The 18,618-nt window shown below is 33.6% G+C and overlaps 1 protein-coding gene across 4 annotated transcripts in view; it reads right to left on the bottom strand.

The window, feature by feature from the left end:
* Positions 1-293: 293 nt before the first annotated feature.
* The window catches only part of LOC140751463 (proton channel OtopLc), an 83,647-nt gene continuing 65,322 nt past the window's right edge, over positions 294-18,618 (bottom strand). For all 4 annotated transcript variants that reach the window (XM_073085323.1, XM_073085322.1, XM_073085324.1 and 1 more), the window contains exons 5-10: positions 13,507-13,624; positions 12,610-12,718; positions 10,685-10,864; positions 9,075-9,235; positions 8,219-8,381; positions 294-4,311 (exon numbers count right to left, since the gene is read on the bottom strand). In XM_073085323.1, coding sequence (XP_072941424.1) covers positions 3,305-4,311; positions 8,219-8,381; positions 9,075-9,235; positions 10,685-10,864; positions 12,610-12,718; positions 13,507-13,624 — 1,738 coding nt within the window. In that variant the 3' untranslated portion in view covers positions 294-3,304. The remainder of the gene's footprint in view (positions 4,312-8,218; positions 8,382-9,074; positions 9,236-10,684; positions 10,865-12,609; positions 12,719-13,506; positions 13,625-18,618) is intronic.

Below are 18,618 nucleotides of genomic sequence, written 5' to 3'. Positions count from 1 at the left end.
TAAATCATCAGTAAAGGAGCAAAATAATTTATTAATAATACTCAGCAAAAGATATAAGAATTGTATGAATCCACTTCTAAATTCTACAACTACATACAAATATTAAACGTTCCATAAAACGTATCAAATCATTTCGTTTCCTGAAACCTTTTGAAATTTTAGTAATGAGCAAAAATGCCTATAATAGTCGAAAAGCAATTTATAAAAAAACTGATCAAAAACTTACTTACAAATATATATGTACTTATCATTGAGTTTATTTTGGACTACGAATTTATGATGTTAAATTAAGAATTAAGAGAGATTTGTCCGTAATTTATTTTTCAAAGCAAGAGTCGTCAAAATTTTGTTTCTAAAAAATAATTCTCAATTTAAAAAAGTAACGTAATGATGTCACTAACTTTGGAACATAAATTCGGTTTTAACATATTTTGTTTTAGTTCGTGTTACAATTATATTTTTGAGTTTTATTGAGCAACACATACATTATAACATACATCAACGTCTACACGTTTCGAGCTATGAGAAATGAACATTTATTTAGCCTAAAATAGCTACAATACATGTTTTATGGATCTGGCAGGAGTTGAAAATAAAGTAGTATAATAAATCTTCTTCCATGGCATATAATAAAACTCACTTTAAATATTAATATCTGTTCATATTTCTTAAAGGAAAATATTGGATTATTTATAATACTTTTTTTATAAAGACGGGTCTAAATATATTTTTTTTTGTTTATGGGATTATATACGTTCACTAAGAATTCACAAGACAAGACTGATTTTACATAAGTATATACCTACAACTTATAGTAATATGCCTATATTTTTCAAATTTTGGTAATGAATACATAAGTTTGAAAGTCTTTATGTAATTTATTTTTACAAAACACTATTACAGCTCACATTGTCAGTGCAACCTGTATTTGATTCTATAATACAGCGTTTATTGAAATTACTGGTTACATTAAAATGTCAACAGTCTGAATCATTTACAATAAAATCATAAAAACTGGACGAAAAACTAAGTCTATCAAGAATTATATGGTAATCTAAAACGCAGCTGTTACGATATCTCAGCCGGACTAAAAATTCCTTTTATATGTACAGACATTGAGCGTGTCAGGCACGCACAGTGGCAAACTAATTTACTTTATTATTACTATTACTTTTATTTTTTCTGTACCATTTGTATGTTCAAAGTATATGTTTAAATGGGATATGGCAGCACAGACACAGACCATGCCTGTATATGACATTGACATGACATTGTACAGGAAAAATACTTATAAGAGTATTGTCTGACACACCTTGTCTGACATATTCAACGTCTATAGGTATAAACGAACTTTAATACAATAAGCTCCAAACATTACCTACCAATTATAAACTTTGGTGTTACCTTTGCCTACCTAAAGGGTCCTCGGTACATAAATATTGCTAGTTTCAAAATTTATATCCAAAATACTGGTACTACATTTCCTCAAAAATATCGCTACAAAATCTCTAAAATTTGATCAGACTATGTTTTACGCGTCATACCATAGTACATTATTATCAAGTTGAACTTTCTACTTCACGGTGTTACGCAAAAAGCTTTCAAAAAAATATTATTAGGTCGATATTATTGATCCCACTGTAACTAGTATGAAATAAAATGTTTGTAAGTTTTGTATTATATAGGTGTTGTTGCAAACACATGCAAGTCTGCGCAGATACTTATATTCTATCGAAATATGCCTTAAAATATCTACGATCTAAGCTATTCGATCAGAAAAAGACATTAGCATAATTTAAGATGATATTTTTATGATTATAAATCGTAACTCCTCAGAGAAACATTTTGTTATCGAAATAGATAAATAAAATAAATATAAAGATATAAACAAGGATCACAAAAGAATTGTTCTTTTTCACAAAAAAGAAGATTTTTTGATAATCATTTTTCGTATCAATGAGAAAACGAGATGTAAAACGTCTTATTTCACATACTACGAGTAACTGATTAAAACTAAAATGATAACTGATAAAAGAAAATAATACAACTATAACACACTTATAACGAATTACGACTACTCTGCCTTTTTCTTAATATATGGCGGAGTAGCAAAAGGTATATCTTTGAAAAATGTCAACGTCTTTTTCTCTATAGTAGATAAATTATGTAGTTACAATAAGATTAGCAAGACATTTAATATTGAAGATAGAGAGTATATAAAAGCTGTTATGAACAGACTTGCTTGGTGATTTGAAATATACATCAAAAGATAAAATAATGAAAATGAAATGGTGGAATATTTTAAAAGCTTGTAACCTATTGGAAGACATTTTTAAATCAGAATATTTGAACAAGTGAGATTGCCATATGGGCTACATGGTTTTGATAAATAGTGGAATGTGAAATCAAACTACTAGTGTTTAAATACGACTTATGCTAAGTATATTCTAAGTATATCTAAACAGGATGATAAATGAACACAAGAACGTCTTTACATTTTTAAAATACCCATCGACAATGATCGACCATCGATCAGATATCGAACTCCTGGTCATTTATAGAGAAACATAGCGGTAGTTATTGATGGCATTATTAATTTATTAAATCCAATTTTTGTATTTTATTTCAAGGTATTTAATTCTTCTATGAGAATAATTGTAATAATGTAAAAAAACACTCATGTGTTTTTTATTTACTTTCCTTGACCCAAAAAATGACGCATAAAATTTCACCTGATATTTAAAACGTTTGATTACCAAACGACGCAAAACTTTTAATTTAACAAGAAGAAATCTTGGATCCTTGAAACCAGTCCAACATAACTTTACATTTCTTATGCAATACTGTCACATAGTTCCTCTATAAATGCACTACTGATTAAGAAATCACCTCTACTACAAAACGCTAACACAATAAAATCTAACCAATTGTCGACAAATACTGTAATGCAAATATAATAACCAACATCAGTAATGCTACCGTAGTTAAAGCGTTTAATAAAGCTACAAATAAATAACACATTAAAATATTTAAATACAATAACTTAACATTACAGCAGTCAACTTCAAAACCAACAGAGACAATGTCCTCCAGAAATACGAATACAAAGAAGTATGTAACATTTATGGCTTTTAAGATTATGTCATGTTTAATGATTACTTAGATAAATATACGATTGGTGACTATCGAATCTATGGCACTAAACTATACGCCACTTTTCTACGAATAATATCCATAGTTTTTCCAAGTACCATAGTTCAGATTTGAATCACAAATTTGCGTCTTAGTACCTGGGCCTTCTTCGCTACATGTATGCAGGTTTCATTTTGTACGCCCGCTTCCAGATCTCACACAAGCATACGGTCGAATGAAATCGGTAGAATATAGCCAAAGGCATCGAAACGTGAGTGATGATCGTCCAAGCCCATAATCCATAGAAGTGTAGTTGAACCGGATGGGATTCGGCTCGTGATTTCTCCAACGTGTTTATAGCCCACATAGCCAGATTCGTCACCAAAAGGAATGTCACAATTTCCCTTCCAGGTTTCTTTCGCAATTGTTCCGGTGTTTTCGCAGACCTCCGACTCGCGTCTAAAATAAACATCGTTTGACACGTCGTTTGTACCAAAGACGATAACGCAGTGATTAGTATAAGTATCGTATTTTTCTCGATTGTGAAATGTCCTCCGATTATTGTGAATGTGCCATAAATGAACATTCCAGTCTGAGCTCCTACGAGCAATATGTTATCCAGCTCTAGATTTCGGTTGCCGTCGTATTTAAGATTCCGCACACAGATCATTCCCGCTAGGCTTGCAAATGTTGTCATAGCGTATAGTGCTAATTCACATACATTTACTTCGACTACAGCCAAGGTCGCGTACTCCTTTCTGGATATAAGGACGAAGAATAAAATGAGGGATATGATCGTCAAAACTAACACCAGGATTCCGAAGAAAAGTCCCTTGTGAGCTCGGGCACAATCAACGCTGTATAAATGTGGGGACTTTTTGTACGCTAACCCTTCCAGAATTCGAGCTTTGGCTATAGCTTCCGCGACATCTTTCGATGGATATTTGGAGATATTCTTCCACATGACGTAGAGAATCGCTGCGCAAATAAGCGAGTATTCGATGGTGCATGGGAAAAGGAATGGTGATGCATCTTGCACCAACGACCCCATGATGTTCGTTCGACGACACTCGAAGATATGATGAGGGCCTTTCAGACCCCTTGGCACTCGCAGATGAGCTGCTGCCGGATGAGATGGTGGAACCTCGGTCGCCATCGATGCAAATGCCTTTTGAAAAGCTGAAATGATAAATGAGTCGAATTAGTCAAAAAAATAGTAGAATTGTTTATAGTTAATTGGGTCACGTCTGTTTCTGCTTTATAAAGTAGCAACACTTAACCGACTTTAGGCGGATACTTGTCCTATTTCAAATTGATTATAGATATGAGCTTCAGTGACCACTTATAAAGCCTCACTTTTTAACCCTTCTATTAATAAAATAACTATGTTAGGAATTCATTATTACCAACCCATTCTTGATCGAATCTTCACTTGGATTCCCTATAAAATGAAAAAGCTTAAGGTTTACCCAGTACGATTCAGTACGGGTCAAATAGAGTATTTTAAATCTTTCTCCACATGGCTTCATCGTAAGCGCTAGTGCTAAATTATGTTTTTAAACCTAGGCACTGCCAAAAAGATGTGATTACGTTGAATTAAAAGCCAAAAATAAACCTGCCTACAATAGATTCTCGTCGTTTGGGATTATTAACCTCTAAATATTTCCAATTAATTAAATTGGGACGCTCGTTATTATCGACCTGCACCGTTTAAAGATATCTATAGAGCTCTTATACTTCACTCTAGAATTTGGGTCAAAATGCCTTCCGGGGTCAACGACGATAGGAATGCTATCAACATAACTTCGTTCCCACCCCGACGGGATCGGAGGGTTTTAATAAATTGAATATTATTCCTATCCACGACCGCGCAAATTCCTCTTAAACCGCGAAATATAGGCAGCAGTAAATATATGGAAAGGATTGAGCGAAATTGAAACAAAGCGTACATGGAATGTAAGATGATAACATATTACGTGGTTAGAGTAATGCATAAAGGATGAGAATAGTCTCTTCAGAAATAAAGCAACATAAAAGTTAAATGCTTAGTACACAAAGTACAATTGAAATAGCAAAGTAAGTATTATTTAATAATATGTTACTCATGTATTCATTCTGTACTTATATGCATAATATTTTCTCTAGTAGCTTAACATCGATAACATAATGTAGTCAGTGCATTAAGATCGTTCATAAAATATCCATATTTTATTTGAATTTAGAGTTTAATCTGCCTAAGGTCAAGCCTGGTATGGAATGTATTTCGATTTCCGCAATGGACTCATGGCCCTGGTCCAAAATGGTTTGCAAGAAGGTCAAGATCTTACAACACAACGAAAAAACTCATTGCGACACCATTACCAAAGTTAAAACAACAATTTAAGCCGTGATATTAAGTTATTTAAATGGAAAGAAAAGTATTATTATCTTCACATTTTTAATATCGTTTCTTAAATTCTAAAATACAGCTTAGATCTCATTATAACTCATGCACTTTATCCGACGTTTCACTAAAGTAGACAATATAGTCAATAGACATGGATTGAAACATACAAACGCCTTTATAATTATGAAGACACAAATCTATTCACGTGGAATATCAAAGTGCTCTCCAGCGCGCATAGTATCAGAAAATAATTGAATGATCACAAAGTTCTATTCACTGTATAACAAAGAAAAGGCGTCGTTAGTAGAGATGGCTTGATTGTTTCTCACGCGAGAGAACACTTTATAAAATTTAACGACGCTTCCTGTAGGTAATTACTTGAGAAGTGTTCTTATCGAAATAAATGTTATGTGGTTTAAAACTAATGTGGCAGCAAAGTTCTTTAGATTGGTAACGGAGAGTAGAATTTCATAATATTTTAGTCGGTCATGATAATATTGTAACTGTACTTTTAGCACAGGTACATCGCATCACTCAAAGGGATCTGTGATTTTTCAAAGTTATGAGCATATTAGATATTAATTATCACTTGTTATATAATGGCCAAGGTGAATATTGTAAAGAAACTTACACACGTTTCTTTGAAAAAAACTCTAGTGAAATCTACTAAGTAGCACTTAGCTAACGTGCTGGTCTAGACTCCTTGTAGCTTTTAGAGGAGATTCATGCCCAACGTTTGGAATATAATAGGTTATAACGACGACATGTTCCAAGACTGGTCCGTTAGTGAGCATGTTTCATTGCTCATTGTGATTTGAAATACCTACACATTTTTCACATTTATAAAACATCAAATATATAATTTGCAACCTCTACTAAATTAAGTATTTAACTTATTTAGCTTGCTTTCTTTATGTATTTGTCGTGTGAACGGCCAATAACAAACAAAACGTTCGGAATGAAAGCGGTATCGATTGCCGGCGACAGCCAACACGCGACTTACTATACACCTGCACAACGGAAGTACACGCGGGTTAACCGTTTTAACAGTATTTCCACCAACTTGGCACTTGGAAGTCATAAAAATTCGGAATCAAGCATATCTATCAAATTGTAAACGCTTCCGTAAAGATTTTATCTATATATGATGCAGATTGGTAGACTACTGTTTTGAAAAGCGAATATTATGAATATAACGATTTATATTTATACCATAGTAATTATTGGATCTAAAAAAGAACTAATTACTTGTTAGGAAATTTTGGACTAAAAATCATTAACAATGAAACTTCCTCGCCGTTGCCATCAACAAACTCTATAACGGTTTCCTTCGTTAGATGAAAATATAATATGTACCATACATTTCTTAATTAAACTGTTCTAAATAATATTATGATACGATACGATATAATTTATTGAAAATAAAATATTTTACTGCCACAGTAACACAGAGAACAAATTTTCAAGCAATTTTTAAGAACATTTTCCGAGACCCTAAACATCTCTTTAAGCACTTTCCTTTATGTAATCACGAAAACAGGATAAAAACTCAAAAGACGCACAACGAACAATATCTGTCAGATGTCGAAAACTTAGGTCCTTCGATAAATTCAACAAAAGAGATTGAGTCGTCGTGCTTGAATACACAAGTTTCTTGAACGAAGTTTATCAATATCCGGTACTTTACCCAAAAGGTACATCGATATGATATGTAGGTACAGTCAGCTCCAAAAGTAGATGAACAGATTAAGGTTTTAAAAATACCTATACACCCAAGCGTTCACAAGTAGCTAAACACAACTAGCACCATAATTAGATGAACTTCGTAAAGTTTCAAAAGTAGATGAACACTACGGTGTGAAAAGTAGCTGAACAATGACATATCATACTAGTGACGTTACCTATTTATTACATACGATGTTCAGCTACTTTTGACGCATTAGTGTTCATCTAATTTTGACGCTTTACGATGTTCATCTAATTATAATACTAGGGATGTTTAGCTACTAATGAAGCTGACTGTACATTTTTATGTAGGGCCGAAGGTCGAATATGCTGACGTAAAATCCTATCGGTTCGTAATAACTTTTCAACATACGCTTTGACGGCTCAAAGACCCAATATGTTTTATAAATAACGTTTTCATTAGAGTTTTTAATATCCATGTTCGTATAAGGGGTAACTTTTATACCGTGAATTCGACATAAAATGTTGCTTTATTTTTGTGTAATAAAGCGGCAATATTGAATAAATTCTGGTACACAAAAATACGAAGCTCAGTAAGTAAATTGGAAAACCATTACGACTTTTCAATTTTCTGAAAAGAGTATTTAACCGATTTACCTTAATACTCTTAATTTGGTAATTCATAATAAGTAATGTTACATTTCCTTAAAAAACGTAAGGTTATTGTAGAGCTTGACAAATCCACGGAAACGTCAATACTAAGAGTTATATCATGTAACCATATAGTGATTAATTAGTTCAATAGTATTACTATCCGACTAGCAGAAAGTTTCCTTTGTTTTACCTTTATCTGAAAGCAAACTGAAACAATGATTCTCTATATTGCATGATCCTTCATTTTACGATTAAGCTCACTATTTCCAACACTTAAAAATCCTTTTTACATATCTTCCATCTTTATGATTATCAAGAAGCAAAAAGAGAGTTGCCAAATTCCGGTAAAAATTAACTCACCAAGTCTATGCGACAGTCCAATCGTCTTGTTCTCAGGATCGTAGAAGGTCAGGATCTCGTGTTTCGTCTCTTGAACCAATACATTCAGCCATACACTCAAGTTGGTGCCAACCATGTGCATCAAACCAAACCTGGCGACTATCTTGTGCTTGTATACTTTCATCTGTAACCACGAGAATATTCAAATAAATATTTCGAGTCCCTCCTAAATGTAATTCGGGTTCGCCTATGAACAATACTTTAATACTTAAGTAATGAAATAAAAATAATTAAATAAATAGAAAATATAATTTAAAGTTAAAAACCTAGATGTATAACTTATTCATACTCATTTGCTCATAAGCTTAATATATCACGGATTATGAAAGGTAATGAATGTGGTTGCAACGGAAAATGGATATAACAAAATAGGAATTCATCTATCTAAACATACGGGTAACCGAGGATGCTCCCAAGGGGTATTCTCTCGATCATACTAAGAGAATCCAATCACGTTTTCGTATTAGAACAAAGCTGAAATTGACTGAACAGTGAAGGATATCTTAAATAATTCAATTATAGTCCGCGACAAACTTCTAATCTGTTTTGAAGTTGTTGCGCACAGGTGTAGTCAGAGAGTCAATGCGGTTGATCACAACTACAAGCATATACACCGTAGCAGCAGTAAGGGCACACTAACGCAGCTATGTAACCGTGGGCGAGAGCGGGCAGCGGCGAGTGCCGGGGGGGACCCACACTGTCTTCGTCCCGCTGATATCTACAATTTGCTGTTGCGACGCGACTCACTTCTATATTCAGAGCGGACTAAAAGTTTGGCGCGGACTCTACATACTATGACATATATTGAGTAACAAACCTCGTTATTCAGAAATATGAAGTACATCTGTATAAAGATGAAGGCCATTCGGGTGGCGGGCGTGAGCGCGAGTAACACGTTGTGACAGTTGGTGTTCCTCTCCAGCTCCCAGTACTGACCGAACTCCAGCCCGGAGTAGATCATAGAGCCAATGCCGAATGCTGAGAAAGTAATGTTTTGCAAATAAAACAAAGCAATAGTTCGAATCTTTTCTAACGAGGACAGAGTAGATTCTTCGATGAATATAGCACTCTAAAGATCGTTATTGTCTAATGACTTAATTCATAGATTTCAATAAGTGTCTCACCAACCAGTGAGAATTAAAACAGTACGAGTTTAATCAAAATTTATAAAAAACATGAATTGCAAATATTCAGCTTAATTTTGACAGCTATTTTGTATTTTCCACAAATCCAGAATACCGGTGTTAATTCATTTAAGTCCCTGGCAGTAATTTCAGCGCAAATGGTAACCTGCCGCACATTTCGTCTAATGACGAAACTTTCATCCGAATACTACTTCATATGAACATCAACATCTAAAGCCTAACTTAATTAAAATTCTTATGGTTCTAGATTATTTCCAGCACCTTTTTTTTGTGATCCACAAAATGCATTCAAATATGTAAACAAAATGTTACATGTTTATACTTAAACAATGCATATGCTTCATTTGAACACCATTTGAATTTTGAATGTGTAAAAAATTTAAAACATCATAACAAGGAATTTAGTCTCTTTTCCAACTTTATTTATTTCAATCCTTTATACCTATGAGAAGTGTACAACTATTGGTAAACTTTTTTCGAAGTCCGCCTAGATTACGGAGAAGTTCAATGAAAGAGAAATTGTTTGGAACTAATTCGGTCGCAGACATTTTTCGCATGTAGAAGTTTTGTTGCTTAACAACCTTGTCAACAGAACCAAATTAATCGAAAGACTTACCGACCGTCTCAATACGTGTGTACATAAAGAATTAGTAGTAAGTAAATGAACAATTACACACAAATATTTTTATGATAAATACAATACTGCTATTCGATTACAAGTTCTTAATTACAGTTGCGGTTGTTTCATTATTACCATGCTCAGTCAGCATTATAATGGTTGCGTATGGTTCGATTTGTTCCATACAAATTAAAAATACAGACTAATATAATATAAACGTTGTTCATGCCTATAATTGGCACTCATACGAACCTTATATTATTAATACTACTATAGTGTACTTCTAAGTACTATATAATGTATTGTGTGTGTTGCTGTTGGCATGTAAATAATTAAATAAATTAAAACGATATTAAAAATGTGTATTCACTTTCAGTATCCATCTTTTGGTAAAAATGCTGTAATAGTGCAGGTACTTGAAATTTTGCCGCTTAAGTTATTGTAACCTACTCAACTATACACGGTATTTTAAACAAAGTCAAATAAAAACTATCGTAATAACTTAAAGCCAAGAAAGAGCCGCTTAATAGGCAACTGCAGCGGCACGAACACTGCAGTCAACATTGTACTTACACTGCGTGATGAACACTGTCAAACACAATTATTTTTTGTCTTAATTAGACTATGATAAAATAGTAAACATAATATCTATAACATCCTTACCAACAGCACCCATCCTTAGATAAAAGCTGCCATAGTGATGTGTGCGCGAAGTCAGCGCGAAGCCGAGGGAGAGTCGCTTGGCTGGAAGCTGCGGCGCCACGTGCGCTGCGGTCGCAGTGCTGCGCTCTGTGCGCGACGAACACGAGTCCGACTCCGACGGCGACGAACTTGATTCTGATTCTGGGCAAAACATACACATTTTATTGATGAATAAATAATACATTTTATTTTATTGATATAAATCAATAATTAACTGCTTCGTTAAAAAATCTCGCCTTATAGCTAGAGAGGGAATTGAATACAGAAGCATAGAGACAATTTTAGCGACTAATCCTAATACACAATTGTAAGCATCGAAATTGTTCCTAATATTTCTTTTACTAATTCTTCGCTGAAGAATAAGACAGATTTACTAAGAATATTAATTATGTGGTAAATTTAAAAATATGTCTATGTTATTAAGTTGAACTGTACTTTATAATGGCTTCCAATCATTATCATCTTGTGTAGTAAAACTTTATAATTATGTTACTCGACTATGTTTTCTGATTTATGCTTGTCGCATAACACGAACAGCATAAAATAACTTGCACCAAACTGAGCTTCCGGTACAGAATTTCCCTTTCAAATTTAGTTGAACATTACGAATCCCTAAAGTTCGGACCACCACCGCATAGACCAGACTGTTGGGCATTTGAACTCATTTAAATAACAAATTCGGTACCCGCGGAATAGCATAATACCTACAACCTTTGATAAAGCTCATTTTTAGGATTCCGTACTCAAAAAGTAGAAACGACACTCTATTACTAAACCTCCGCTATCTGTCTGTCTTTCACAGGACCCTATCTTTGGAAAGATTACAAATAGACACTTGGCATTTAACAGATTAGATACGTATTACTATGACTGCTAATAAGATATACCAAAAATAACTAAGTTAAAAATAAATGGGAGTCACCATTCAAGATAACTACGGGTATTATTCGGCGTTTTTCGATTTATGTACCTTGATGTATACATTCCTAATTTTTTCCTAGTTCAAAATTTTAACAATGTATGTAAAGTATATAAGGAAACTAAATTTATATAAAAAAGATTCCATTCCACAATTCAGATTTCCACAATTCGTACAAAGCATTTTCTCTATAAACAAGTAATAGAAATGGATATTCAAGAATATTTTATAAGACGTAGTTGAGTTAAACTAATTAGCGAAGTCTACGGAAGCAAGGAAAGACAAAGGATACGACGAAATTTTCTTCACTGCGTTTCGTCGACAAAGTTTCAAGCCCGCATGTAATAACGGTAGAAAGCATTGTTAGAATCATAGAACTCATTGCCATTTTCAAATTAAATTAATTTAGGGATACCATAATTTTTTTATCGATTTAATGTTCTTAACCAAATTAGGATTGCACTTTTGATACTTATCCATATAGATAAGTCATCCCAATCCATTTGATACTTATCCATATAGATAAGTATCAAAATAGCGACATTTATTTTTGTTTCAAAAGCAAAAACAAATCGTAAGTTAAATAACCAATTTGAATACAAAGCAAATACTAATTACATGTCACCTGCAACACTTTTATGTCCCACTGGTTGAAGAAGCTTGAAGCAAGTAAGTGCATGTAAATTTGTAAACATAGAGTATCACCACGTTGCTTTTATGAGGTTTATTCGACATAAACTCCATACATATCCAAAATAAACTTAAATATATAATATATTATACAGCATACAAATTACTGTCGTAGACATTATTTTAGTTCTCCTTTCAATGAAGCAACACAGAAACTAAAGTAAAAAAATATTTGAATATGTTTTCCAGGTTTTTGCTATCAAAATCGTTAGCAAAGTATTTCGCGCTTGCTTTACAACCTTCAGCATTGACGGTATCTTAATGAATGGTAACTCACTGGCCACGACGGTTTTGTCAGCCGCGGAGCGGGACCTGTCCCTCAATAGCGCCGCGTACATATATAAAAGGAACACCATACTGCCGATGTAGAGGTATAAATAGAAGCCCTGCAACAAAAATTATAATTAAAAACATTTTTTCATATATTTTGTTACCTGAGATATTATTTATCTCGTGTTTAGCTTCGTGTGTACGGATTTTAAAATTTTGCCCAAGGTTTGTTTTTTTTATAATATTGGAGTAGCAGACTAGGATGCCTGATGGTAAATGGCTACTGCCGGCCATGGACATCTGAAATCAACCCCAGATAAGATTAGATATTCCTACCTGAGGTCGGCCACAGATGCGCCGCTACCCCTGAGGGCTAAGCTGGAACGCCTCGGAAAAGTATGTCTCCCTTACCAAACCCTTCAAAACGGTACACTACAGCGCCCAACGCTGCTGTTATTAGGTAGAAATAGGTGTGGCGGTGGTGCCGCCGGAGTCGAATCACAAAATTCTACCACCTTCAAAATATTAGTCTTGCTATAGGGTGTCGGCATCACATATAACTACCGCCTTTTTCCATCAATGCTATAGAAGACATCTTAGAGATTAAATACAATGAACGAGCAACATCACCCTGCTCAGTACTCCGGTCACTAATATACACACGTTCCACAGTCAAGCGCAAATTCCGCTGCAGTGAATTTTTAAGGACTAACGAATGCTTAAATGTTACACTTTAAAGAAGTCTCAATGTACGAGTATATCTCACAAAAAATAGTACCAAGAATAGTTTAGATAATGAGACAAATAAAATTTGTGATTTTTTTTTACTTAAAAACAGTTATTTCCAAATCACAACCAGTCGCCTCAATTACATTTACATATAAACTTCTACATAGATAGTTACCTCATAAAAAGACGGTGGAATGTATGTAGAGATGACTTCGGCCATGGGGAACGCGACGCCCATCACGACGAGCAGCTTTCCATACAGCGCGGATAGAGTCGTCGCGAGAGCATCGCCTCTGCAAAGAAAATCTTAATCAATCCACTAACACTATCTATGTTTTTACTCTACACAGCATAAACTGGTGTAAGGTGTGCATTTTACGCGTTAATCTTATGTGTAAAATTCTCGTGTCACAGTGTTAGTTACCGTACTCCTCCGAAACGGCTGTACCGATTTTCACCAAATTTTATATGCATATTCAGTAGGTATGAGAATCAGATAGTATCTATTTTTCATACCCCTAAGTGATAAGAGTTGTTCACCCTTTACATTTTTTTATATATATGGCAACACAACGTTTGCCGGGTCATCTAGTATTGTATAATAAAACCTCATTTCTTTTCTATAGTTTTATACCAAGAAGAAGAATTTAATTTTATGATTCGTCTTATGTTGTTTCCGTTGTCAACATGTTTTTTGTATATTCGTATTTATATTGTTCCGAGGTATTCATATTAAAATAACTAAAAACAACTATGCGTTTACATAAGAAACTCATTTATGTTACATATGTATTTAATTATTAACCAACGACACTAGGTAATACAGACCCTTGGAGCCCAAACCCTAGGGTATACGCAATATAAAACCCCTACTATGAAACTTTAAAATTCATACGGTGTTTCGGTTACCTTTTGTAAAGAACGAGCTTATTAACAATTCTCTATAGTAAATTCATCGCGCCTTACGCTTTTTGCGGATCCCTCAGAACGTCCCTTGACAGCTGTTCATTTTGTAGTAGCAATATATTCATTATTTTCATCAACGTTATAAAGGTTTTCTTATTATTCATTCATTTTTACGAGGAAGCTAGCTTCCGTGTTCATATTATCGGTCTTAATACTTGGTATATCATTAACAACATTTGCAAGAGTACGATTACAAAATATCTACTGATACTTTATAAAATTAACGCATGATAAAGTGGAAGAAATTGGAAAATAGGCAAAAGTCGATTTAAAAACACTCATTAACCCATATTAACCTGTCTGTTTGTGCGCGTGTGTGTGTGTTTTATTAAATATAACGCGTAGATGTTTCAAATACTTGCCACGATTATAAAGGAAGACTATGACAAACGAAAGTGATTTACGGAATGTGATTTAAAGCGCAATTTAGTAATTACATTTAAATTATATTTTTCATTTTCAAAACGCTCATTATCACTAATGAAAACTTCTCGGTGTTCTTTCATTACAGCGCCTTTCTATCAAGCTTGTAAAATACGGCGTTTAAATTTTCTTTATATTTATTACCTGCAAGCTAATTTGGTCTTTTTTGTTCTATAATAAGGTACCATCTGCTCGTCGCTTGCTTTATTGAGATACAAAGATACAAAGAGTTAATCAGGTTGATTTAACTTAACAAGAATACGCTTTTATCGTTATTTTCGTTACTTCTGCCAGGCAGAAACAGATTCAATTGACTTCGAAAGTTAGTGTAAAAATGCCTTCTTTACAATTAACACCTATAGCTAGTAGGTAATTAGATGACTCAGTATTTGGATTTCCTTTTTCTAAAATTCATTCTTTGGAGTAAATACAAACATACAATAATTACAGATTTGAATATATTTGTGATATACCTACTCTGTAGCCAAATCCATGATTTCATCCAAAGTTTCAGACCTACTCCGGCTGTTAACGGATGTTTATTTCGGACGGGCTTTATGAAGAACGAACGATGTGAATTATTTGAGAACTAAACCCTACTCTGTGCCTTAAGCCTAACCGAAATGTTTAATTTTACAGTTGGTTAATCGGGTAGTTATGTCAATTTTGGATCGGAAACTTCGTTGCCGAATGTACGCAGTAGACCTCTTGTATTTGGCATTGCTTACAAATGTCAATTGGAACAATAACAAGTAATCCTGACATGTTCGTAGTTTCGACCGTAAACACAGAAGTACCTTAAAAACACAATGTTAAAGTGTGCACCAAAATGCAAATTTCCCGCTACACTATCTCAAACAATAACAAAACGTAGCTCGCGGCATCTGGCTGAATTCACCGTGTTGAAATAAATTTCCTTGCACACGCTGTACGGGGACGGGGTAGCTTTATTTTAATATCCAAAATGTAGGACAACGGGATTGCAGCTTTTGTGCAAAAATATATTCATATGAGGACACAATGAAAACATATGTAGGTGATATTTTTCAGTTTTTATTTTCATTTAACAGGATTTAAAATTGCTGGAAAAATATTACATGTTTCATTTATATTTGAGTAATAATCGGTTGAGTAATAATCGGAGAATTATTCGACACGATACATTTAGTCATAAATAAAAGTCACTTATAACTTACGCTACTAAACCCCTTTACCTTTAGAATTATAATCTTATTCGGTATTACTTTATGATTAAATTATAAATAATATATATTTATCCTGTCTCGTGCACGCGTATCCACCATTTGTTAGCCCCTTTCCTTTCACAGGTCTGCTGGAAGAAATTTCATTAGGAATAAGCAGTACCTTTGCACAAAATGTTATTTATAAGTCTTTTGTATTAGTTATCTGTATGCATTAATAAATAAATAAATAAATAATTATAATCAACACTGCAGTAAGTGAATAGCACTAAATATTCACTACCTTACACAAACAAGTTCTGTATTTCCACTACTGTCTCTTTGATCGTCTGCGTAATTCAACTGCACTGCTATAGGCTACGTTTCGTCTGGGTTACCTGTTCCTAAACTACTCTAATTTGCTTATTCAAATAGCTATGATTTATAGGGAAACTTTCTAACGACTGCGGCCTTAGTACCCAATATCACGTACCAATTATACTGCGACCCTCTTAGGGTGGTTAATCTATTGGAAACTATGAATCACGACTTTGAAATATTTTTGTAGTCGTAAAAGTATACATTAAAAAAACTGATATAGTAAAATTTCATGCAAGGCACTGATTTAGAAGAAGTCTTACTTTATTATTTGTGTATGAAATATACTTTAAAATATAAGCGAAGATAATTAGAAGAGTTTTAACGATATTATTTCAACCGTTTTATTAATTTCTACAAAGTTTTACAATACTGTATCGTATTTCTGTAGAAATTCATATTTCATAAAAATATGTTTTTTTTTAGTAGGTACTTTTTAACTGGTGATGAAATTTTTAACGTAAAAAGTTGATACAATTGATTTTTAGGGTAGGTTTGAATAGAATAGTAATTATGTAACTTAAACAAACACAATTTAAAATTCACAATAATATTTGAATGTTTAACGAAACATTTACCTAGCAACGTGAAATGATTTACGTAATTTCTTCATAAATATTATTTCCAAATAGAACATACTTGCATAAAAATCCCAATTAGCTAGGAAAAGACGTTAAATGCAGACTTTTAAAGCTTTGAGAACTGCAGGATTTTTTGATAGCTCTAGAAATGTAAGTCAAGTGCAATTATACTGACACAGAATGCGGAAAATACTGTTCTAGGGCATTCATTAATATTAAAGAGGTAAAATGAAACGGAAGTTTATATTAAACTCGTTGAGATGCTCTACAGACCTGAGTATTTACAAAATTCTTCAGATTATTTTCTACAATCATACGCATTTTTAAATTTCTACAAAATACTTTCTTATATTTGTCTTTGTTAATCATGACACAAATCTAAACATGATACTAACTATAATAATTATTCAATTCCAGTGAGATTGAAATCCCATGCAAATAATCAAATCCAAGAATAATTGTAGATTAACCTGGTTTACCGAAGTTAATCCAGTGCTGACAAATAGTAGCCTATACATAAATATCCATTAAAAGTGCCGTACTCTGCTAAGACATGTACCAAAAACCGTTGAATAATGTGCGACCAAAACCCGATGACCCCTCAACGCCGTCTGATAACTTTTCCGTCAATGAATTATTCAAAAATCTTCCATGCTCGGGGTATCTCATTTGTCTGGTTCCTGGAAACCCTTAACGCTCCCTTCGGGGAAAGGGCCCCTCTCGTACATGCTCTGTTGCTATGGCAACCGCGTGTTATTGGCTCCCCACAGCTATTCCAACGATACCTTCGGAATATACGTAGATACAGTTGCAGCGAGACCTTGTTTCTGACAATGATATGCTCCCTATTTCGTGCCCGTTTTAGTCATGACCTGACGAGTTGAATGAACGCACTTGAAAGATGTTATTTTGCGAACCACTGTATGAGTGATTACCTGGCTTATTCGGGAAGATCCGAATGGAAGCTCTTTATGCGTCAGATACACATATTACAGGTACCAAACAATTTTTCTTTCAGTAAAAGACATTCCTACTTTTCTATACTTTTGGCAACATTTTTCATTTAATTTACTCGGCTTATTGGTTGCCATATTGTGTTGATAAAACGCCGTTAATACTATTCACGGAGACTAACAAATTGCTACTCTTTGAGAATGTAAACAGGTTGACGGATATCTTTTGAATAGAATTAAGCCGATGTAAAGCCATGCCATTTCCAAATGATTTGAAATTGAGCACTAAGTAATAATGTAAGTCCGTAATTTATCAATTTCGTTTTCCAGCAGTGTAATAATCCGTATTTTTCTTTCTATCGGTAATTTAATCTTAATTTTTGTGTTAAACATACTCGTAAATCATACGTCATTCTGAATATGATCTAAACAATTTTCATTCTTTTTGAAGGACTGTATTGAGTACAGTTTAGTATTGATGATTATTTTATTTATTGACATAAAGATTTGGCTTTAAAGATTTGCTCCAATTCCTTTGGAGCTTTGTGTTAGTATTATCTTACAACATTGTAACGATAATAGTGCAAGTAAAATGTTTTTGTTCTAAATGTAACTCCTACCTTGAATTTTTGAAATTGAAAGCCTTTTGAAAACACCCTCGGAAATTTCCTTAACTAATAAGGAAACCCGAATGAAAAATGCTGGTGAAAATATTTTTCTGAGAAAGCCTATTTAGATGATGTTGAGGAAAATGGATGGAACTTACCAGTCGTAATTCTTTATCGACTGTAATCAACAGCGCTCT

Source organism: Epargyreus clarus, unplaced genomic scaffold (genome assembly GCF_041222505.1).
Source record: "Epargyreus clarus isolate Ecla_fem2 unplaced genomic scaffold, WU_Ecla_fem_2.2 ptg000023l, whole genome shotgun sequence".
Classification (NCBI taxonomy): domain Eukaryota; kingdom Metazoa; phylum Arthropoda; class Insecta; order Lepidoptera; family Hesperiidae; genus Epargyreus; species Epargyreus clarus.
This window is presented reverse-complemented; position numbering and strand designations above follow the sequence as displayed.